The sequence below is a fragment of the Schistocerca serialis genome, chromosome 4, assembly GCF_023864345.2.
Source record: "Schistocerca serialis cubense isolate TAMUIC-IGC-003099 chromosome 4, iqSchSeri2.2, whole genome shotgun sequence".
Lineage (NCBI taxonomy): Eukaryota > Metazoa > Arthropoda > Insecta > Orthoptera > Acrididae > Schistocerca > Schistocerca serialis.
Window position 1 is genome coordinate 224,076,304 of NC_064641.1, and position 24,479 is coordinate 224,100,782.

At 40.5% G+C, this 24,479-nt stretch overlaps 1 protein-coding gene across 5 annotated transcripts in view; it reads right to left on the minus strand.

The window, feature by feature from the left end:
- LOC126473334 (leucine-rich repeat flightless-interacting protein 2) overlaps positions 1-24,479 on the minus strand; it is a 217,200-nt gene that overhangs the window by 13,800 nt on the left and 178,921 nt on the right. For all 5 annotated transcript variants that reach the window (XM_050100323.1, XM_050100324.1, XM_050100320.1 and 2 more), the window contains 3 exons: positions 18,707-18,892; positions 2,400-2,479; positions 1,124-1,228 (listed from right to left, as the gene is read on the minus strand). In XM_050100323.1, coding sequence (XP_049956280.1) covers positions 1,124-1,228; positions 2,400-2,479; positions 18,707-18,892 — 371 coding nt within the window. The remainder of the gene's footprint in view (positions 1-1,123; positions 1,229-2,399; positions 2,480-18,706; positions 18,893-24,479) is intronic.

Below are 24,479 nucleotides of genomic sequence, written 5' to 3' on the forward strand. Positions count from 1 at the left end.
TGACTGCTTTCTTTGACTCCCATGGTGTGATACACCACTAGCATATACTGTGGTGTCACCACCAGACACCACACTTGCTAGGTGGTAGCCTTCAAATCGGCCGCGGTCCGTTAGTATACGTCGGACCCGCGTGTCGCCACTGTCAGTGATTGCAGACCGAGCGCTGCCACACGGCAGGTCTACAGAGACTTCCTAGCACTCGCCCCAGTTGTACAGACGACTTTGCTAGCGATGCTACACTGACAAATACGCTCTCATTTGCCGAGACGATAGTTAGCATAGCCTTCAGCTACGTCATTTGCTACGACCTAGCAAGGCGCCATTACCAGTTTACATTGAGAGTGTAATTATGTATCATCAAGAGCGATGTTCTCCAATTATGGATTAAAGTTAAGTATTCCAGCAGCAACGTACCTTATTGGCTATATTAATTACATTGTCCTGTTCCAGACCTCACGCCAGTTTATGTGAGCTTAAACGCGTGCATTTCGGCCTCCTCTAGCTACACGGTGTTGGCTCTTCTGCCAACACATCATATACCTCAGTATCAAACTATCACCAAAGAATACTACAGGGACATCTTCCATTGCCAACGTGATACTGTGCAGCATGAGACCGGACTTGCGGTAAACAGAAAATTGGCACCTCTATCACGACAATGCTCCAGCACATTCCTCGCACTTGATTCAGACTCTTTTAGCAAAAAACCAGATTCCTGTGCTTCAACAGGCTCCTTTCTATGTTGATGTGGACCCCTGCAACTTCTGGATGTTCCCCAACTCAAGAGGCCATTGAAAGGAAGATCATTTCAGACAAGAGAAGACATTATGGCAGCACTGACAGCCGAACTAAACTCCACTCCGAAAGAGGCTCTTTCGCCATGCTTAAAACAATGGTAGCACTGCCGGGAGAAGTGTGTGGAGTCCCATGTGAACTATTTTCAGGGTGATCAGGTGTCTAATGCCCCAGGTAAGCCAGTTCTTTTTTTTCTCACCAGCCAAAGGTTGGATACTTTTCTAGTAGACCTCGTATGTGCATTATTTTCAAGGAAATAGCTGTACAAGAAAAATGTATACTTATTACTAGAATGAAAATCACAAAAAGCAGTGTAAAGTTTATTTACCTCTCTCTGCAATTTCCGCTTTTCCACTTTCAGCTCATCTTCAACTTTCTCAGCAGATTCCGATGCTGCTTTGTAACGAATAACTTGGCTTTCCAGTCGCGCCACCTAAACACATATTTAATCCATTTTTAAGTAATTTTTATTTTCTCTGCTCCACATTACATTGGCTGTTATTACCAGCGGTAAGCAAGTCAAATTAAAATTCCAAAAATTTCCCCATCAACACCACCACACAAGCCAGAAGAAAATTACAGAACTGTGACACACTTCCAAATTCCCTACTTCATTCCTCTAAGTATTAAAAATAGTCAAAGTAATGCACAGCACCTTAATTTAAATGAAGCAGTAAATTACTAATAACTTTTATAGCCTTAATTACAGCCTTCTGAAGTATAAAACTGAATTCAGTTCCACTCATTTTGAACAGGGACTTCGTTAGGAAGAGCACAATTATTGAATATTAAATGTGTCTATATAAATATTAATCTAGAAACAAGAAGTGACATACATGTCCACGATTCCACTGTACACACAATGTTAGTCAAGAACCAATATGATTAGGAATTTAACATTAGAGTTACTTTTTTTTTTTTTTGCTTAGTCTACCCCTTTTCACCAATCTTTTACCAATTTCTCTCTCTCTCTCTCTCTCTCTCTCTCTCTCTCTCTCTCTCTCCCTCCCTCCCTTTACGTCTCCCCTCTTCCCTATGAACTGTTTTCCTTTTAACTTCAAAAATCTGACTTCCGGCTACTGTCCCTCAACCCTTCACGGCCTCCCTCATTCATTTTTATGGTTACATCTGAATCTGAGGATTTTATAAGCTACACAGATATGCAGGAAGGGCACTGGCTTAAGTGAAAACGATAAATACAACAACTCACTGTCTCTTGCAGCTGCATGGGAGGTGGGCTATGCAAAACATATGTAATTTTCCATGTCAGAATGTAGCACACATACTTTCACTCTTGCACATGAAAGATGCAACCTAACCTCAAGGGCACCTTGCAAGCTGTTGCAATGGAGTGACAGTTCTTGCCATTAAAATTAAATATTTAAAATATACCTTAGGTATGGTGAATTGGTGATGATGATGAAAATTTCGAAATGCATAGTGAATTAAATGAAATCATGCAGAGCATGGTGCTGCTATGCTGAATATGAATGTTACTCTGCACACTTCACACCCTGTAAGCAATAACTGTGGGCAGATACTTTTACCATACATGTTGTATGAATATGTATCTGAACAACATTTATCAACAGCTATCTACTCACATTTGCCTGCAGTGTTGACACATCTTGCTCAGCCTTTTGCAGCTTGAACTTGTAGTCTCCCAGCTGTTTATTTGCTTCTCCTGCAAAGAACACATGCTAGCTGTTTAATGTGTACTAAACAACTTGTTTTCACATAAAAACATATGCAACACATACCTCATTTTGTGTTTATATGTTACAGTCTGTCCTTCTGGCAAAAACGTATACATGATAGGCCTTCTCCAGTTTGAAAGAGATGTATATATTGTTTTAGGAGCAAAATCACACAGCAGATCAAGTCCTCAGGAGGAAGGCTTTTAACCATTTCCTCGTTTTCATCAAAGCTTTCGAAGCTCTAAGGGTTTCTGTTGTATCTCTAATGCAATAACAAAGTCATAAAAAACTGAAGGTATGGCCGAGAACTTCCAACGTACAACTCATCGGCGTGACAAAAATTAGCATTCTTCTTCTTGATCATACAATGCAGGGTTTCACGGCCAGTATTGTCTTCACTTAAAACTTCTGGGCTGATAGGCCATGGTCGATGCATAAAACTCTCCCCTGACATTTCATCTCCGATTGCGGGAGACATCCTCCGAGGTAAAGCAGTGATCTGCGAAGAGAACTCGAGGAAGTGCTGATTGTATAGGCAGTACAGAGGGCGCCACTATCCATCACATGGCGCCAGCTATGAGACTGTCTGTGGTAATGCCAAAATTCTCAACTGAAAGTAATCGATCGTTACGCTTCCAGTGCAACGCCAACATCCAATTTCATACAGTTTAACACTTTCGTCTTTACTGTTAAAATTATTACGATGTTTATCAATCTTGATAGCCTCTCTAAACACACGTGCATAATAATGCGAGCTTTTAGATATGACGCTCATCTCGTTGAATTTTATTTCGTGGTTACCTTCCTGGTAAACATGTTCTGCTAAGGCCGATTTATCCGTGTGACCCAGGTGGCAATTCCTCTTATGATTAACAAGATAAGTGTTCACACTTCTCTTTGTGGTACCAATATAAACCTGTTCACAACTACAAGGAGTTTCATATACCCCCAGTGTAGCCAAAGGGTTTTGTGCATCTTTTGCCAATCTTAAATATTCTTTTATTTTCCTGGTGGGTCTGAAAATAGTTTCCCCCCCATACTTGCTTAACACTTTCCCAATGCGATCTGTGACCTTACTAATGAATGGAACTGTTGTTTGTCCTTTCTTCTGATTCTCTGCTTAGAGCAAAGTGCTCTATCTATATCTTTGCTAGAATAGCCATTCTTCACGAAAGTTGAGTGTAGTCAACTTCACTTTTGTGAAGAATGGCTATTCTAGCAAGGATATAGATTGAGCACTTTGCTCTAAGCAGAGAATCAGAAGCAACAATGAACAACAAGTCGCCCAAGGGCAAGCTTTTTCTTCCATTCAGTAGTTAGGTCACAGATGACATTGGGAAATCGTTAAGCAAGTATGGGGTGGACACTATTTTCACACCCACCAGGAAACTAAAAGAAAATTTAAGATTGGCAAAAGATGCATGACACCCTTTGGCTGCACCAGGGGTATATAAAATTCCTTGTAGTTGTGAACAGGTTTATATCAGCACCACAAAGAGAAGTGTGAACACCCGTCTTGTTGAACATAAGAGGAATTGCCGCCTGTGTCACACAGATAAATTGGCCATAGCAGAACACCTTTATCAGGAAGGTAATCCTGAAATAAAATTCCTTGAGACAAGAGTCATATCTAAAACCTCGAATTATTATGCACATGTGTATAGAGAGACTATCAAGATTGACACCGTAATAATTTTAACAGGAAAGACAAAGGTGTTAAATTGGATAAAATTGGATTCAGCGTTGCACTGGAAGCGTGACGATCGATTACTTTCAATCGAGAATGTTGGCATTACCAGAGACAGTCTCATAGCCGATGCCGTATGATGGACAGTGGTGCCCTTTGTACTGCCTATATAATCAGCGCTCCCTTGAGTTCTCCTTGCAGTTCGCTGCTTTACCTTGGAGGATGTCTCCTGCAGTCGGAGACGAAACGTCAGGGGAGAGTTTTATGCATTGATCACAGCCTATTAGGCTGGAAATTTTAAGCGAAGATCCTTCTTCTTGTTCTTCTTCTTCATTGTTGGATGTTTTTACCAGCCACCCAATTCTGCTGTGATAGTTCTAAAGTCATTCAAAGAATGTCTATGGTCAATAAACACCCAAATCGTCCATTACTAACTCGAGGCAATTTTAACCTCCCAAGTACAGACTGAGATGTCTATAGATTCGTAATAGGGGGTATAGGCAGACACTCGTGTAAAGTACTTCTGAACAAGTTTTTTGAAAACTTGTCTTGAGCAGCTAGTTTGGCAGCCCACACACAATGGAAACATCTTACACCCTGTAGCTAAAATAATAAATCAGTCAGGAAGGCTAGGAAAGTGTTCACTAGAAAGAGCAGACAAGCATTGTTAGTATCTCATCAGATAGTGAACAGACATCACTTACTTCCATTAAGATGGACATATGGGAATTATGTGCAAAGTTTAAGCAGGTTGTAAATCACGGTCCAGAAAATTATGTGCTTAGTAAGTTGATTAAGGACAGAAAAGATCCACCTTAGTTTAATAACAAGAGTAGAAAAACGCAGAGGGATCAGAGGCTGTTGCACTCTCAATTCGAAAGGGAACACATAAATGATGAGAAGCAAAGGTTAGCACGCTGTATGTCTGTGAAAAGATCTATGGGTAAAACATACAACTACAATTACCATCATAGCTCAGCAAAAAATCCGGCAGAGAATCTGAGAAAATTCTGATCCTACGTAAAACCACTAAGGGGGTCTAAGTGTTCCACCCAGTCACTTGTTGAAAGTCTGGTGTGGCAGTCGAAGATAGCATGGCCAAAGCCGAAGTTTGAAATTTTACATTCAAGAAATCGTTCATGCAGGAGAATCATACAAACATACAGTCGTTTGACCATCAAACAGACTTCCGTATGCATGACATAGTAATAAGCATTCCTGGCATAGAAAAACAACTGAAGGAGTTGAAAACAAATAAGCCATGAGGTCCAGAAGTATTCCCAACTGGTTTTTCAAAGAGTACTCTACAGCATTGGTCCCTTACTTAGCTAGCATTTATCATGACTCTCTCACCCAGTACAAAGAACAAAGCAACTGTAAAAGCACAGGTGACTCCTGTGTATAAGTAGGGGAAAAGAACGGCCCCTGAAAATTACAGGCCAATACCCATAATGTCAGTTTGCTGCAGAATCCTTTAACATAGTCTCAGTTCGATAAATAATAAATTCTTGAGACTGAGAATATTATGTCCACAAATCGGCACGGTTTTAGAAAGAATCAGTTGTGCGAAACTCAGCTTGCCCTTTCCTCCCATGATAATACTGCGAGCTATGGATGAAGTGCAAAGGCAGGTTCCATATTTTTAAATTTCTCAAAAGCGTCTGACACAGTGTCCCATCCCATAGCAGGCTGTTAAACAAGGTATGAGTATATAGAATAGGTTCACAGATATGTAAGTGGCTCCAAGACTTCTTAAGTTATAGAACCCATTATGTTGCCCTCGACAGCTAATTTTCATCAAAGACAAGAGTAATATCAGGAGTGCCCCATGGAAGTGTGAAATGACTGCTGTTATTATCTACATGCATAAATGATATGGTGGACAGGGCAGGGTAGTAATCTACAATTGTTTGCTGATGATGCTGTGGTGTACGATATGGTGTCTAAGTTGAGTGACTGTAAGAGGATACAAAATGACTTACAAGGGGAGGCCGCCAATTGTGAAATTCAGATTCGATTCATACTGCGCATAATAAAAGCTCATGGCCAGAGGTGTAATATGGCAAAACACCAAGATGCACTTCTCAGCCGTTGCCGAGAAAATCGACAGTTAAAAGAAACCGCTGCGGTGAAATACCCTCTACGTTCAATACTTCTATACAGCGTCGTGGCGCAGCGGTAAGCGCTCGGGTTCGTAATCTGAAGGTCACCGGACCGAATCTCGCGCCATGCAACCTTTTTTATTTTTTTTTTTTTTTCATAATAAGTTGTTGAAAGTCGTTTGTCGTGGAAAAACTGGCGACTTCGAACATCATTACGTTTGCCGCAAGTTGTATTTCATAAATGTTATTAATTGTCCTCATAATGTTAACCACGTATAGTTAACGGAAGACCGCTTACCTCTGCGCCACGACGCTGCAGAAAAATTATTAAACGTAGAGAGTATTTCACAGCAGCGGTTTCGTTTAACTGTCGATTTTCTCGACAACGGCTGAGAAGTGCATCTTGGTGCTTTGCCACATTACACCTCTGGCCATGAGCTTTTATTATGCGCAGTATGAATCGAATCTGAATTTCACAATTGGCGGCCTCCCCTTGTTAGACAAAATTTCTAGTTTGTGTGATGAATAGCAGCTAGGCTAAATGTAGAAAAATTTAAGTGAATGGGGATGAGTAGGAAGAATAAACCCATAATGTTCGTAACAGCATTAGTTGGTTTCTTCTTGACACAGTCACGCCATTTAAACATCTGGGTGTGAAGCTGCAAAGCGATATGAAATGGAACAAGCATGTGAGGATTGTGGTAGGAAGGTGAATGGTCGACTTCGGTTTACTGGGAGAATTCCAGGAAACTATGGTTCATATATAAATGAGACAACATATAAATGGATGGTACTGAAACCCATTTTTGAGAATCGCTCAAGTGTTTGGGTTCCATATCATATCAGATTAAAGAAAGACAAAGATGAAATTCAGAGGTGGGCTGCTAGATTTGTTACTAGTAGGTTCGAACAACATGCAAGTGTTAGAGAGATACTTCAGGAACTCAAATAGGCATCCTTGAAGGGAAGAAGATGTTCTTTTCGAGGAATAGTATCAGAAAAAATTAGAGAACTGGCACTTGATGTTGCCTCCAACCTACATTGCACATAAGGACCCCAAAAATAAGATATGAGAAGTTACGGTTCATACGAAGGTACATAGATAGTTGTTTCTCCCTTGTTCTATTTGCGAGTGGAACAGGAAAGGGATTGACTAGTAGTGTTACGGGGTACCCTCTACCATGCCTTGTAAGGTGGATTGCAGAACATTGATGTAGAAGTAGATGAACAGAGCGAAGTTAAATTTTGGAAAGAATGAGGAAGGAGAAAGTCTGTTACGTTATCAAATGAATAATACTGGCATTCTTAATAAGTTATAAGACGAAATCACAGAAAATGGCAATCAGAACATATGACTTGAGATTTCGGTTTGGTTCAACAAACACCACCAACTGATTGTAACAGCCAGTATGAAATGGTAAAATGGAGGGAATTGCAAAGGCATACTTTTTACAAAAAATTATAAAATATTAAGAATAAAACAGTAACAATACCAGAGAAGGAAAGTTGCTACTCACCATATAGAGGAGATGCTGAGTCGCAATAGGCACAACAAAAAGATTCACACAATTATAGCTTTCGGCCATTAAGGCCTTTGTCAGCAGTACACACACACACACACACACACACACACACACACACACACACGCAAACGCAACTTGCACACACGTTGCAGTCATAGAGAGCTGAAACCACACTGCGAGCAGCAACACCAGTGCACAATGGGAGTGACGACTGGCTGGGGGTAAGGAGGAGGCTGGGGCGAGGAGGGGGAGGGATATTATGGTGGGAGTGGTAGACAGTGAAGTGTTGCAGTTTGGATGGAGGGCAGGAGAGAAGGTGCAGAGGGGGGAGGGGGTAAGTAGCGGAAAGGAGGGAAATAAAAAGAAATTAAAAGATTGGGTGTGGCGGTGAAATGACGGCTGTGCAGTGCTGGAATGGGAACAGGGATGGGGCTGGATGGGCGAGGACAGTGACTAATGAAGGTGGAGGCCAGGAGGGTTACGGGAACGTAGGATGTATGTATTACAGGGAAAGTTCCCACCTGTGCAATTCAGAAAAGCTGGTGTTGGTGGGAAGGATCCATATGGCACAGGCTGTGAAGCAGTCATTGAGATGAGGGATATCATGTTTGGCAGCGTGTTCAGCTACAGGGTGGTCCACTTGTTTTTTGGCCACAATTTGTCGGTGGCCATTCATGCGGACAGACAGCTTGTTGGAGAAAAAACAGCATGGTAAATGAAGATATTCTCCACATTTTTTGCATTAGCACGCCGTTTCAACTAATTCTCAGCTGTGTACTTCTATGTTTGTGGCGTATGTATTGGAAAATGAGCCAAGGTTTTTGCTTATAGTCACAAAGATGTATAACCTAAGGCAGGTCGTACGCTTGTTATATATCCCGTAGCCTTTGCTGACAGCAGTAGCAAACTCCAAATGTTCACGAACAAATCTGGGATAATCCGTTTTCATCTGGTCTGTGAATTAGTGATACACTGCGCAGACATTCAACATAAATATGTACAGTACTCAGAAAAAGATTTTTCTATGCGTGTCACAGAGCACAGCATCAGTGGAAACAAGAGGAGTGATTTGATCTTGCAAACATATACTTCACATACTGCTATGATAGTGTAGAGCTCTCTTTGGATTTTTTACATCTTTGTATTTGACTTTGCTTCCTTCTGAATTTCCTTGTGCCTAAGGCGTCAGCTGTTTTGTGCTGAAGCACAAAATGTGATATACAGACCAAATTTCAAAGAAAGCTTGTCAAGCTTTTTCTTCAAGATGTTAGTAGGGACATCTTACCATTAGGGCACAAAGATTCAACCACATTCACTGAGTTGCTTGTTATTCTTCTGAATATTTAAAAACAGTTCCATAAAATTTCAGGCAACATGCTTGATGTCAGTAACTTGCTGTCACAATATTTTGTGTAGAGTATTATGGCAAGGCTCTGCACTGAAATATCGCGGCAGCATGTTACCAACATCAAGCAGGTTGCCCAAAATTTTATGGAAATCTATACATCAGGAGAGTTTTATATGTGTCAAAACAGTTTATTTCCTTTCTCAAAAAAATAGTTCACACATGTTTATCACTGAGACCGATATTTGCTGGAAGGCCCCAACATAGAATTTGTAACATTTTATACCAAACCCTGCACATTTCAACCTGTTGCACTGCATATAATTGAATTGCTTTCTAAATTTCAACAGGCTTTTTCCAATGCAGTATCCCAGACTAGTAAATAAATCTATGAAAATTTTGCTGGATAGTGCATAATAATGGACCAGGTCTTCTTCTGTGCATCATTTGGCTCACTGTTTGTGTCAACAGTGAAATTTTAAAACCATGCAATTAATGTAAATTTCCCTGCTCATTGCTTCACAGAATATAGCAAGTTTGCACAGCTATTCTTGTTTAAGTACAGTTTTATCTTATTTTTTCACACATTTGTCTTTTCTGTAATTTTGCAGAACACAGGCCCCATGTATTTTAGAAATCTGGTCCACTCACATGGTGTTTCCATCTTTTACTTTTCTAATATTGCTCATGATTAGTACATTCTCTGCAGTTCATGGCACATCATATTCACTTTTTGCACTTTCCATGCTATTTTCATTCATACAGTCATAGTATGCTGGATACACCTTTGAAGAACTATCACCATCATCATCATCATCAGCAGCAGCAGCAGCATTAGCAGCAGAAAAGTCACTAAATTCAGAAGCACTGTCCAAAACAGAGTTTCTATGTTTTTAATTGCTTCCATCTTCACAAAAGCAAAACAGCTTCAGAACCAACAGAAGCACAAAATTTTTAATAAACTACACTGATGCCACATAACTGAAACAAGTTGACTGCGATAACGGCATGTGCTTCTACGACACACTAATGTGCACAGAACAGCCATTGTGGTTATATATGTATAAAGGTCACCCATGATGTGAACTACGATCGTCAAATGCTGGTGAGCCTTGTGGCAGCAAGACAGCCTCAGCTTGTCAAACAAAGAGAATTGGTAAAGAATTTCCATATATACTGCTAGAGCACTTGCTCACTAGTCTACATCCTGGATTGACAATATTCAGTTGTATTTGTGAAATTGCAGAATCATGGAGAATTTACAGAAAAAAATGAAACAGTCAAAAGACATGAAATGCAGAACTAATGCACATTTGTAGTTTCAATGATGTACATTGAACATCCAAGTGTAACATAAAAATACACAGTTATGACAGAGGTGCCTATGAATTCATGAGTTTACAATCACATTATAAAGTGTGTAGTTGTAGCTAAAATTACCCCAAACTTTAAAAACAATTACCTAAAGCATAACCCACTGCTCCAAGACCAACAATTTAAGATCCAAGGATTTCATAACATATTTATACTCAACCTTACAATATGACACGATATCTTATTCATTCTCAAAATCAGTGACAAAAGTTCAAAACATGTTGGGTATGCTTTGCCATACAATCTTTCTAATATTAAATACCTGGGATCTGTGTGTGTGTGTGTGTGTGTGTGTGTGTGTGTGTGTGTGTGTGTGTGTGTGTGTGCGCGTGCGTGTGCGTGCGTGCGTGCGTGTCCGTGCGCGCGCGTGCGTGCGTGCGTGTCCGTGCGCATCTATTTCCTAGTAACCCTTCCGCTGCTACAGACATGTTCTCAGAATTCTGTTTTGAGCAAGGATTTGTTTAGCTATACTGGTTGCCAAATGTTGCAACCTGTGCTGAGAGATGGCATTCCGACCACTATGAAACACTTATCATCCAATTGAAAAAAAAAAAAAAAAAAAAAAATATGAGCTGAAAAATCTGGTTTTGGACATCTTACAGTCTGATATATCTTTGGTTAGTAAAGGACCAAATTTCTTTTCATTATTCATCAAAGTTACTGCACAGTATCAAAGTAAGAAAAAGATTGCACAAAATTTTGAAGTGCGTACAGAGGTAAAAACACATTGTGTAAACTTTGTTTATGGTTCATTTTATGATGTAAATTGCAATATATATGAAATGTAGGCAGATACGGAAATTTCATTTAAAATTCAAAGCAGAATGATATCTTATTCCATTCTAAAGTTACTGATTATCGTATCCAGATGGATGGTCACCCCTTTTTTTTTTTTTAAACCTATATATTTTCAAATTGTTTACAAAAAACCTCCAAAATACTCTTCATCACAACTAATACATTTCTCACATTGGTGCTTCCACCATTCGAAACATTTTTTATAGTCGTCATCAGAAATGGCTGACAGCTGTTCCCACATTTTTTCCTTGACTTTTTCAATGTTGTCAGATTGGTGTCCTTTCATGCCTCTTTACATGAGTGAAAATAAGGAAAAGTTGCACAGAACCAGGTCAGGCAAGTAAGGTGAGTGGGGCAGTGAAAGTACACTATTTTTAGCCAAAAAATGTTTAATTGAGATGATTGTGTGTGCAGGTGCACTGTCATGGTGGAAGAACCAGTCTCCTGTCTGGCACAAATCAGGTCTTTTTTGATGAACACTATTGTGCAATCTTTTTAACACTTCCAAATAAAAGGTTTGATTGATGGTCTGACATGGGGGAACAAAATCTGAATGAACTATGCCCTTGGCATCAAAAAAGAAAAATCAACATTGTTTTGATATTTGATTTGACATGACATTTTTTTTTAATGGTGTGACAATGACATCTTCCATTGGCTTGACTGTTGCTTTATTTCTGGGTCATAACCATAGCACCATGACTCGTCACCAGTAATGACCTTTGACAGAAAATCTGGATCAGTTTCAAGCTTTTGTTTCAAAGCACGACAGGTTTCAACTCGATGTTTCTTTTGATTGTCAGTCAGAACACGAGGAACAAACTTGGCATCAACCCTTTTCATTCCCAAATCTTCCTATAAAATTCACTGAACTAAGCTCCAAGATACCCCAATAATCTCTCACAGTTGATCAGTCCTCTGTCAATGGTCTGTGAGCACAAGCTCTCGAATTTTTCCAATATTTTCATCGATTGGGCAGTTGATGGACATCCAGAATGAGGTTTGTCATCAATCAACGTGTCGCCATTTTTAAAATGGGCGAACCACTCACTCATACATTTGAGTTTTTCCCATAGCATCATCTTGGTAAGCTGTTTTCGACATTAAAACACTTTCAGCAGTATTTTTACCGAGTAGAAAACAAAATTTCACAATTGCTCTTTGTTCACTTAAACTTGCAGTCATAATAAACGATACAAGAACAAAACAGCACTAGCAAAAACAATCACTGCAGATGAACAAAATAAGCCAGGTCGACAACACAGGCGGCACTGAACTGGCAATGACTTGCGCTATACATGCCTAGTGGCAGAAATGAGTACAACATAAGCTCCGCTCATGTCAATGTCATTCCAGTGTTTAATTAATCCTCCCCCGTAGCCCCTCATATTCGAGATACTGAAACAACGTTTTTTTGAAAGTGATAGCACACAAAGAGGCACATATATTGTGTGATAAATACTCGAAACCTTTTTCTTCATTGAGATATAGAAGTAACTCATCCGCAGCAGTGAGAGATCGGCAGCTTATTATTATTATTATTATTATTATTATTATTATTATTACAGTAAAACTTGCTCAAATCAGCACATGTATAATTCAGAAATCTGCCCGAATCATACAAGTATTTCAGTTCCATCACATTCAGTGCAGTTTTATACACAGACTTTTTGTGTAAAGCAGAATGTGCCTAATGCAGAAACGGAAAGCAAATCTTAGGACATCCTTCATAATTCATTGTATAATGCGGAAAAGAGCCTATACAGTACTACTGTATTACAGTTCATTAATTATTCATGAGTCTACATGGATGTTACTTTTAACAAATCTGTTAAGCGGTGCAAAACCAATAAAAGAGGTCCAGCGCAGCACAGTGCTGCTGGTGTGGGCCTAAAACCGTGCCGTTCCGTGCAACAACGAATAAGTTACGCTCACCGTCTGTACAGTACATTAAAGGAAATGGTTCGTTCGTCAGCACTCTGCCAGGTTTCTCGTTTTCCTCATTATCGACACATGCCAGCGCATACAGGAACACTGTTGCACATCTATCAACACACTGCTGCAATGTGTGAAAGGGAAGAGGCAGAAAAAAGAAAAGCAAAGGAGACCAGAAATGAAGAAATTAACGAAATAGTGTGGGAATGTTCCGTAAGTGGGCTGGCAAAAAAACTTATCTTTATCTGGACCCATTGTCCAGTGAGGCACTGAAAGTCCCTAAAGAGCTTGGAATTATGGAATTTAAGGCATCTACAGGATGGCCAAACAGTTTCAAAGCTAGGCACAACATCGTGTGGAATGCAGTGTGTGGGGAAGCTAAGGCTGTGCAGGAAATTGTAGCAACAGAATGGAAGCCAATACTGTCCAATTTAATTGTGAATTATGACCTGAAAGACATGTTCAGTGCCGATGAAATGGGACTGTTTTATTGTGCACTGCCTTCAAAATCACAAGCAATTCGAGGTGAAAAGTGCACCGGCCGAAAAATTTCCAACAAATGACTCACTGTACTGCTGTGTGGAAACACATTAAATGAAATGGAGAAACCACTGGTGACAAGAAGGGCGGCAAAACTGTGTTATTTCAAAAACACAGACGTCAGTAAGCTTCCAGTCACACGGCAAAGCAATAAAAAGGTGTGGATAGTGAGTGGCCTTATGGAAGAATGTCTGGTCTCTTTCAATACCAAAATGAAAGAAGGAAATCACCAAGTTCTCCTTTTCCTAGAAAATGCAACCTGCCACCCCAAAGAAACGTTATCAAACATAAAATTGGCTTGGTTCCCACCAAATTCAACCAGCCTCCCACAATCCATGGACCAGGGGGTTATTTACATATTCAAGTGTTGTTATAGGCGATTACTGATGCAGTCTCTTATTCTTAGTGTTGAAGAAGCCGAAAGTGCGTATGCTCTTGCACAATCAGTTTCTGTCCTCAATGCAGTTAATTGGATTGGCTTGGCAGTAAAGGAAATAAAACCCAAAACTGTCACCAAGTGCTTCAGGGTTTGAGGGTGAAGAACAAGATGCTTCTGTGGCCATCAAAGTTCAAGAAAATGCAGCAGCAATTGCTGAATTAATGGAAATACGAAACATTTCATGCAGTGCAGATGATTACATTCGAAGTGATGACTTTCTGTCAACTCACTCCACTTTCGCTTCAGCAACAGATTTAATAGAAATCTGCAATACAGATGATGAGGAAGAAGATGAGCAAAATGATGTTCCTAGAAAAATTAATACGCCTGAAGGAGCGATTCCATGCATAATCGATGTTACGCAATTTGCAGCACACATGAAATCTCCCAACTTGTTGGAACTATTGTATGGTGCAAAAAATTGCCTAGAGAAAACAATTTTGAACAGGAAATTAAAACAAGTTTCCCTCCATGATATGTGGTGAAAAAAGAGAAATGTAAATAAAATAAACATGGGAATAATATGTGCATACATGCAATAATAAATGAATTTAAAGTTAGAGCAAACATATAGAAATGCCATGTTAATTACCAATTAGTGTAATAGTCCAGTGTTCTATTGTCCAACATAGAGTAAATGAGCATCTACTGTGCTGGAGTGAAGGTACATAAATACAGTTATGCATTATTAAAAATTTTTACTGTATTTTTGTGCATGATACCTGACAAATTTTATGTAGCCCAGTGAGTTTTGTGTAATCCGGAAACTTGTCCAATTTGGGAAATTATTTTAGTCCCAGGTCATTCCAATTTGAGCAAGCTTTAATGTATTACGTGCAAATGGAGAAATAATTCTCTACATCAGGACTGGGTAAGTATAATAATGTGGGATTGCGTGCCTGCAGAGGTTCGCACAACCTGCCTCTGACTCCCCACCACTCTCTCAGCCAGGAGTTCTATCACAGTTTGTTTCAAAGTGACGCATCACAGCAATATGGCCTATTAATCTTATGTTGTCAGCATTGTCTACATTAAGGTTTTGTATGCAGTAAGAAGACAGAACTAGAGAGAGCAAAATGACTGAGGAGTAGCTAAGATCCTCAAAACGAAAATATAATTAATCCTCCTGCACCAACCCACAGTGGGAAATACACAACTTTTTTTATTGAAACACAGAAACTCTCCTCAACTTTCATATTGTAATATAAAATTATTATGACACAAAGTATAATTTGAAGCAACATTTCCAACTGCTTCACGATAAATTAGTCATCAGTTTGATTACTCAAGAAATGAAAGCCAAACCTCTTGAACCAAGACATAACGGGGAGAAAGGTGATGATAAAAAATCTCTTTCAGGGACAACAGTTTATAAATGTATTGATGAAATAGTAAATGACATGGAAAAATACGAATAGAGATTTTTTTTTTCCTTTGCCTTTGGATGAAAGTACTGTCATTCAACTTGCCATATTTGAGAGATGTATTGATGCTAACATTAACATGATGTAGGAACTCCTCAACTGACCCAATGTGTGGCACAACTATAGCCAATCACATATTTTCTTCCTTATTAAATGGGCCTGGTGGTCTGATGGTAAAGCGCATGCCAGGGAACTGAGAGTAGGTGGTATCAAATCTTGGACAAGCCACCAGATTTTTCAGTCTTCGTCTTAATCTAGTCCTGATCACTCAACAATGGAAGGAGTTGCCAGAAACAACACAAGGTTTGGATTCCACATTAAACTATATCCCTTCTCCTCAGTTAGATAACTGAGGTAGGTTAGGAACATGTAACTCACCAAAATGGCATCAAGTTGAAAGACTTGCATCAGGCCACTTAGCAAAATGATCATCATCATCATCATCAAACATGGTTTTCTCTGAGAAAAACTTTCAACACTTACAACAGGTGGAGCTATTGCATTTATTGGTCACAGGTCTAGGGTTGTTGCTTTGGCAAGGAAATGAAAAGTTTGAAAGAAGTTGGTATCCAGCAAGAAGAAACAAGAACAGTGTTCTGTAGCACATCAACCTGCCGACAAAATATGATAAAATAAACGTCAAAGTTTTAAAGCCAATTAATATGCTCAGGTCATATTGTTTACGGCACGACCAACTGCAATGGATAAGAGGCGACTGTATTGTGCAAAACATATAAAGGTGCCATGCCACACATTATTTTTCCAACCTGCATCACCAATTGTTTGAAACCAGCTCTTTCCACGTGCACAAGCCGGATGCTGGTCGCCAACAAACAACACAGACAGTTGCTAAAGAAGAAAGTGTTCTCAAAAGGGTACAACATATGCTCTCAACAATTACATGAGGTGTATCCCAAGCCACCGATGTCCCCCCAACCTCCGTCTGGCAGATTATACGCAATGAATGACTGCATCAGCACGTCCAGAAATTGCAAGGTGGGACTACAACAAACACATGAGATTTGCACAGTGGTTTCTGTGGAATATGCTGCAGTCCGAAGCTTCACAGTGAGTGTCCCCTTCACCAATGAGGCTGAATTCTCACTTGAGGGTGTGATGAACGTTCACAACCTGCAGTTGTAAACCCACATGCTACATGTATGCATACCTCACAATGCAAATTTATCCTTAACATGTGGGCTGCCATCATTGGAGTCAATTTAATTCGACTATACATTCCCCCAGTTTGACTTGATGGTCACGCATATCTCGTATTCCTACGAGAGGTTCTGCCGGACATGCTGAATGATGTTCCCATGCCTATTCGCTGTCACATTCGATTCAGCACAACAGAGCCCCCATGCATTTCAAATGAGGGAACATACGCAGTCAACCTTTCTTTGGGGCTGGATTGGTCCCGATGGGCCAGTCGCATGACCACCACAATCACCCAATCAGTCCCCAACAGACTTTTTCCTGTGGGGATATCTGAAGGGCCTTGTGTATGAAACAGCTGTTACATCACTGGAAAACCTAGTGGGCAGGATTGTTGTGGCAGCAGCGTGTCTTTGAGACACACCACCAGGTATCTTTGAGAGGGTGCGCCATTCAATGTAGTATTGATGTCAAGGCGTATCTCGATGCATCTGGACAAAACTTTGAGCATCTCCTGTAGTTGGTGTCCATTTGAGGTATGTAACTAAATCACTTCAACACCATTTAGTAGCCCCGGATGGCCTTTGTGTACCCCAGTTCCTACGCAATTACTGATTATTGTAGTATGCCCCAAGTGCCATGTCAGTTTGTAAAAGTATCTTTGAATCACCTTCTATATCATACATATTTAGAAAAAGGCATATAAAAACTCATGTAACTGAGTGCAGCATTGTGTTAAAATCTCAGCTCTGAAATTGTTGAAGAACTTAAGGAGGTACACAATTTTGCACAAACATACATTTGCATTTTTATGCATATAGATTTTTGAAACACTTTTTGCAGCATACACTGAAAATACACCTTCAGAAATTCAGTTGAAGTTCTTGATGTACAGCATAATAGTATGGTGACAGGCAGGTTTCACACTGCAGAAAATTCAGACATCATCTACAACAATTTTCCTCATGAACAGTTCCTGTCATTGTTCAAAATAGCTGCTTGAGTCTGCAGTGTATTCAGAACCCCATTCTTGGGTGAAAGTGTTTTTACAATAATTAAATTAAAGGAATCAAGCTTGGGAGTAATGTCCACATCTTCTTTGATTATTATTTTATGTGTATGTTCTTTTTATTGTGACTACAGAATTAGAAATGTACATTTTGAAATTAAGTGAACAGCTGCAGTCACTACTGGATGCTTTCCCCTAATCAAGTGGTTTGTGCATTGTGCCCTCAGAGTGGGAGATCAGCCAATAGTGCTTGTGAGCTGTTGGGTGGGCTCCTCTTGTGCCCAGCCCTCTCCTAAATGTTAAGCACTTCTCTAGAATGTTCTCTCAAATTGCTCATTTTTCTCTGATAAGAGCTTTTTCCCTGAACAAATAAATTGTCCCAAACAATTATTAGCCTTGGAAGTAATGAATTGAAATATACAAGATCACATACCTTCTTAGAAAGTAATGAGTGCCTAACCTTTCATATGTACTACAAGCAGATGTTCTGAAAACTGAATTATACAAGATTTACCAAATTTAGTTGGACGCTACAACGCAAACAACATTATCAACATACTGTGAGTCAAAGACATTATATTTTCATAAGTATAGTAATGAAAATTCTTGCACAATGTTAATTATTTAGGAGTAAAGGAGACCACTCACTTAATAGCAGAGACACTGAGATGCCAACAGCACGCACACAAAAGAGAAATAAAGTGTGTGTGTGTGTGTGTGTGTTTATACTTTAGCTCATCAAAAGATTTATTCCGAAAGCTAGCCCGTTTTGTTTCTCTTTTGTGTCTGCCTACATCAGTGACTTGACGCTTCGGCTATTCAGTGAGTGGTCTCCTTCATTCCTGCATTTTTATAGTATGTTTTCAGAGCATTTTAAGCTTACTCTGCAGATCTGCAGCTATACCCGAAGTGTCTGGCCCATTCAGGCTGGCAACAGAATTTGTCAATCCTGTACCCAACCCCGACACTTTATGCTGACGGCTGCGTGACTCCTCGAGCTCCAACTTGAGATGACGCACCTCATCCAGCAGCTCATTGCGTTCCTCTGCTATCCGACGCAGTCGTACATCTGAAAACATTTTATAAACACTGTCTGAGCTACACACACTAATACATTTGTAGTTACAGCTACAAAAAAAAAAAAACTGATATTGCTTACACAGTAGATAGGTAAGTACTCTTCTTACTCTTCCCATGTTTAGCTACTGTCCTTATAGAACCAATAATAAGACTAACCTAGGCACAGTGTTAACTCTAGTTAATTGGACATAAATCTATGTTGATATATTTTCAACTTCTTTCAGTATATAATCTTTAACTTTAAAATACAGCAACAAATGCCAATATTGGATATACAGGGTGGTCAGAAAATGTCTGAAACGCTTGTCATGATGTTGTAGGGCAGATTGTATTGAGACATAAATGTTAAGAAAAAAATGTGATACATTGCGCCATTTCCGAGATATGTAGCTTAGAAGCTAGCCAATCAGGTCGTTTCGCGCTCAGATTCAAATGGCCTGCGAGGGGCGGTGTTGCCAAATGTATGTTTCATGTTGTAAGCATACGGCTATAAGGCTATGTATTAAAGGCTGTTGCCTTATTGGGCGGCATGGTCTGAGGATAGAAGGCTAGACATGAGAAATGCAAGGTCCTGGGTTCGACCCCCAGCAGGATCATTATTTTATTTTTATTTAACCAATTTGTTGTTGTTTGAACGTTTATGTACAAATTTCATGTTATTAAAGGATTTGTGCAAATTTTATTTACATAAAACCCATTGGCAATGGGCACAAGTGTATACATTTATTCCAACATCTACAGCATCCGTAACATTCAATAATTGCTTATGATTGCATTGGACAAAGGTCTAACAATATGTAACTGTTTGGACATAATTATAGAAAAGCAGTAAAACTTATACATAGTCAATAGCCATACATGTAACAAATACAGGGAAAATGATGATGAACAAGAAAGAATACAACTGATGTTTTGTCAGTCTTTAACGTAACAAGATAATTTCCAGGAGCAAAATGTAACAATAAATCTTCACAGTAGCTGCTCAAAGTGTCCTCCTCCAATCTGACGGCACACATTGCAACGCTGTGTCATGGAGTCTGCAAGCTTTCCGAAATCAAAGGTTTCCCTGATTTCATCAAAGGCTAAAATTATCCTTGCAAGAAGCTCTTCAATTGTGACTACCGGGATCGCGTAGACGATTTGTTTCACATGCCCCCACAGATAAAAATCTAATGGAGTCAGATCTGGTGAACGAGCTGGCCAGGAAACTGGACCACCTCGGCCAATCCACTTTCGGGGTACAATGCATCTAAATGCTCACGTACCGTAGCAGCAAAGTGCGGCGGTGCGCCGTCGTGTTGGAACCACATTCCTTGCCAGACCGCCAGTGGAACGTCTTCTACATACAGCACAAGGACATTTTTATGGAATGCTAAATAAGTCTGTCCATTTAAATGGGGGGGTGGGGAAGTAGGACGGGACCCACCAAACAGCCGCCCACGATACCTGCCCAAATGTTTACTCTAAACCTCTGCTGATATGATTTAACGTAAGTACCGTGCAGGTTTGCGTCCGTCCAAATGTGGCTGTTTTGGGAGTTGAATGGTCCTTCTCTGGTGAAACATGCCTCGTCTGTCCACAACACCATCCTTTCGAAATGCGGATATTCATTACATTTATTTAAATACCACACGGAATATTGGTAGCGAGAGGGATCATCCCCTTCCACCACATTGTGCATCTTCTGTATGTGGTACGGAAATAGGTCTTCGTCATGTAGGATGTCCAATACTACAGCGTGCGAAACCTGTAGCGACAAACAAACGGATAAATTTTACCATGTGTGCTTTGCAGGCATACATTAAGAACATCGGAATAACTTTACTTACCCCCAAAGCATTACCAATGGCCCTCGAGCTGGTACTAGGTGTTCCAGCAACCATATCGAGAACGTTTCCTTCTAATTGAACGTTCCGTACATAGCGTTCTCGTCCAGCATCAACATTTGTTACAGCAAAACTTCTGGTCTCCCTTAACCATCTATCAACCGCTACGAAGGTATTCGCACACGGAATAATGCGGTTGGGAAATCTTGCGTCCATTTTGACCTGCAGCACCATAGGCTAAATGCATATCGGCGTATTCCTCGAAGGAGTACCGGTGTCGCGCCACGTTACCACTACGCGTGTGTCATGCCTACCTCCATTGTTGTTCTGTCACAGCTAAGTCTTCCGACAAAGATCAACTGCATACATACGATTCCCGACGGCGATCGAATGACAAGAAGATAAAGGTTCACTACAGAGGCCGAGACAATTGGAGTCGGATGTTGTCATAGCGTAGATGGTACCGCACGCAATTGCTGACCCGTTGGTCCTGGGTTCAATTCCTGCTACAGGTGAATATTTTCCCGTATTTGTATTTGTATTGCTCTCTTGTTCGGTTTGAGCAAAACACATGGAGAGTACGTTTGGCAACACCGCCCCTTCCACGCTGTTTGAATCTGAGCGCGAAACGACCTGATTGGCTAGCTTCTAAGCTACGCAACGGAAACGGCGCAACATTTCGAATTTTGTTCTTAACATTTATGTCTCAGTACAACTTTTCCCACAACATCACTACAAGCATTTCAGACATTTTCTGACCACCCTGTAGATGTGTCATTCAAATGGGTTATTATAAAATTAAACATTAAATAGCATTAAAAAATCTGGTTTAAATTAAGTGAACACATAAGTACTGTCATTACAAAACTGTACCATTGCTTGAATCATAAAAGGCAAACTACAGCTGAATCGTCGCACATGGTAACATGTCAGCTTTGCTCCTAAATCTAGGTCCTTGTTCTGAATTTTATAAGCCTGACCACTTGTGTAAATTGAAGTCACTGACACTGCACAGTATAATCCACATCATGTCAGAAATTGAGAAGATGCGCTATTACTATATTCAATAGCAATTCATGGCGGGAAACAAAATTTCATCAAAAAGCCCACAATTACACTTGGAATAAGTGCAAATCATGGTGCAAATTACACAAATGTGGTTTTATTCATGTAAGAGGACACAGAATGCAAACTAGAGCTGAATCGTCACATATGGTAACACGTCAGCTTTGCTCCGAAATCTAGGGCCTTGTTCAGAATTTTATAAGACTGACCACTTGTGTAAATTCAAGTCAATCTTTCCTGCAACAATATATGTATATTAACTAAAAACAAAGATGATGAGACTTACCAAACAAAAGCGCTGGCAGGTCGATAGACACACAACCAAACACAAACATACACACAAAATTCTAGCTTTCGCAACCAACGGTTGCTTCGTCAGGAAAGAGGGAAGGAGAGGGAAAGACGAAAGGATGTGGGTTTTAAGGGAGAGGGTAAGGAGTCATTCCAATCCCGGGAGCGGAAAGACTTATCTTAGGGGGAAAAAAGGACGGGTATACACTTGCGCACACACACACACACACACACACACACACACACACACACACACACACACACATATCCATCCGCACATACACAGACACAAGCAGACATTTGTAAAGGCAAAGAGTTTGGGCAGAGATGTCAGTCGAGGCGGAAGTAAAGAGGCAAAGATGTTGTTGAAAGACAGGTGAGATATGAGCGGCGGCAACTTGAAATTAGCGGAGGTTGAGGCCTGGCGGATAACGAGAAGAGAGGATATACTGAAGGGCAAGTTCCCATCTCTGGAGTTCTGACAGGTTGGTGTTAGTGGGAAGTATCCAGATAACCCGGACGGTGTAACACTGTGCCAAGATGTGCTGGCCGTGCACCAAGGCATGTTTAGCCACAGGGTGATCCTCATTGCCAACAAACACTGTCTGCCTGTGTCCATTCATGCGAATGGACAGTTTGTTGCTGGTCATTCCCACATAGAAAGCTTCACAGTGTAGGCAGGTTAGTTGGTAAATCACGTGGGTGCTTTCACACATGGCTCTGCCTTTGATCATGTACACCTTCCGGGTTACAGGACTGGAGTAGGTGGTGGTGGGAGGGTGCATGGGACAGGTTTTACACCGGGGGCAGTTACAAGGGTAGGAGCCAGAGGGTAGGGAAGGTGGTTTGGGGATTTCATAGGGATGAACTAAGAGGTTACGAAGGTTAGATGGATGGCGGAAAGACACTCTTGGTGGAGTGGGGAGGAATTCATGAAGGATGGATCTCATTTCAGGGCAAGATTTGAGGAAGTCGTATCCCTGCTGGAGAGCCACATTCAGAGTCTGATCCAGTCCCAGAAAGTATCCTGTCACAAGTGGGGCACTTTTGTGGTTCTTCTGTGGGAGGTTCTGGGTTTGAGGGGATGAGGAAGTGGCTCTGGTTATTTGCTTCTGTACCAGGTCGGGAGGGTAGTTGCGGGATGCGAAAGCTGTTTTCAGGTTGTTGGTGTAATGGTTCAGGGATTCCGGACTGGAGCAGATTCGTTTGCCACGAAGACCTAAGCTGTAGGGAAGGGACCGTTTGATGTGGAATGGGTGACAGCTGTCATAATGGAGGTACTGTTGCTTGTTGGTGGGTTTGATGTGGACGGACGTGTGAAGCTGGCCATTGGACAGATGGAGGTCAACGTCAAGGAAAGTGGCATGGGATTTGGAGTAGGACCAGGTGAATCTGATGGAACCAAAGGAGTTGAGGTTGGAGAGGAAATTCTGGAGTTCTTCTTCACTGTGAGTCCAGATCATGAAGATGTCATCAATAAATCTGTACCAAACTTTGGGTTGGCAGGCCTGGGTAACCAGGAAGGCTTCCTCTAAGCGACCCATGAATAGGTTGGCGTACGAGGGGGCCATCCTGGTACCCATGCCTGTTCTCCTCTCTTCTCGTTATCCGCCAGGCCTCAACCTCCGCTAATTTCAAGTTGCTGCCGCTCATACCTCACCTGTCTTTCAACAACATCTTTGCCTATTTACTTCCGCCTCGACTGACATCTCTGCCCAAACTCTTTGCCTTTACAAATGTCTGCTTGTGTCTGTGTATGTGCGGATGGATGTGTGTGTGTGTGCAAGTGTATACCCGTCCTTTTTTCCCCCTAAGGTAAGTCTTTCCGCTCCCGGGATTGGAATGACTCCTAACCCTCTCCCTTAAAACCCACATCCTTTTGTCTTTCCCTCTCCTTCCCTCTTTCCTGATGAAGCAACCGTTGGTTGCAAAAGCTAGAATTTTGTGTGTATGTTTGTTTTTGTTTGTGCATCTATCGACCTGCCAGCGCTTTTGTTTGGTAAGTCTCATCATCTTTGATTTTAGATATATTTTTCCCACGTGGAATGTTTCCCTCTATTATATGTATATTAACTGCTTGAAATAAACTGGTTGTACTATTTTCTTATTTAGTCCTGATACACATTCCAAGCTTCTCTGTGTTGACTTTTCATTTACAGATAAGGTTTTAGAAATTTCAATTCTGAATTTGGAATACTATTACGCACACTGTTAATGAATCTCAAATAATATATATATATATATATATATATATATATATATATATATATATATATATATATATATATATATATATATATATATATATATATATATATACACACCACTCAAACTGTCTTGTGTTACATTGCTCAGGGCAGTTCTTTTTGCATTTACATAAAAACTTCACTGCAT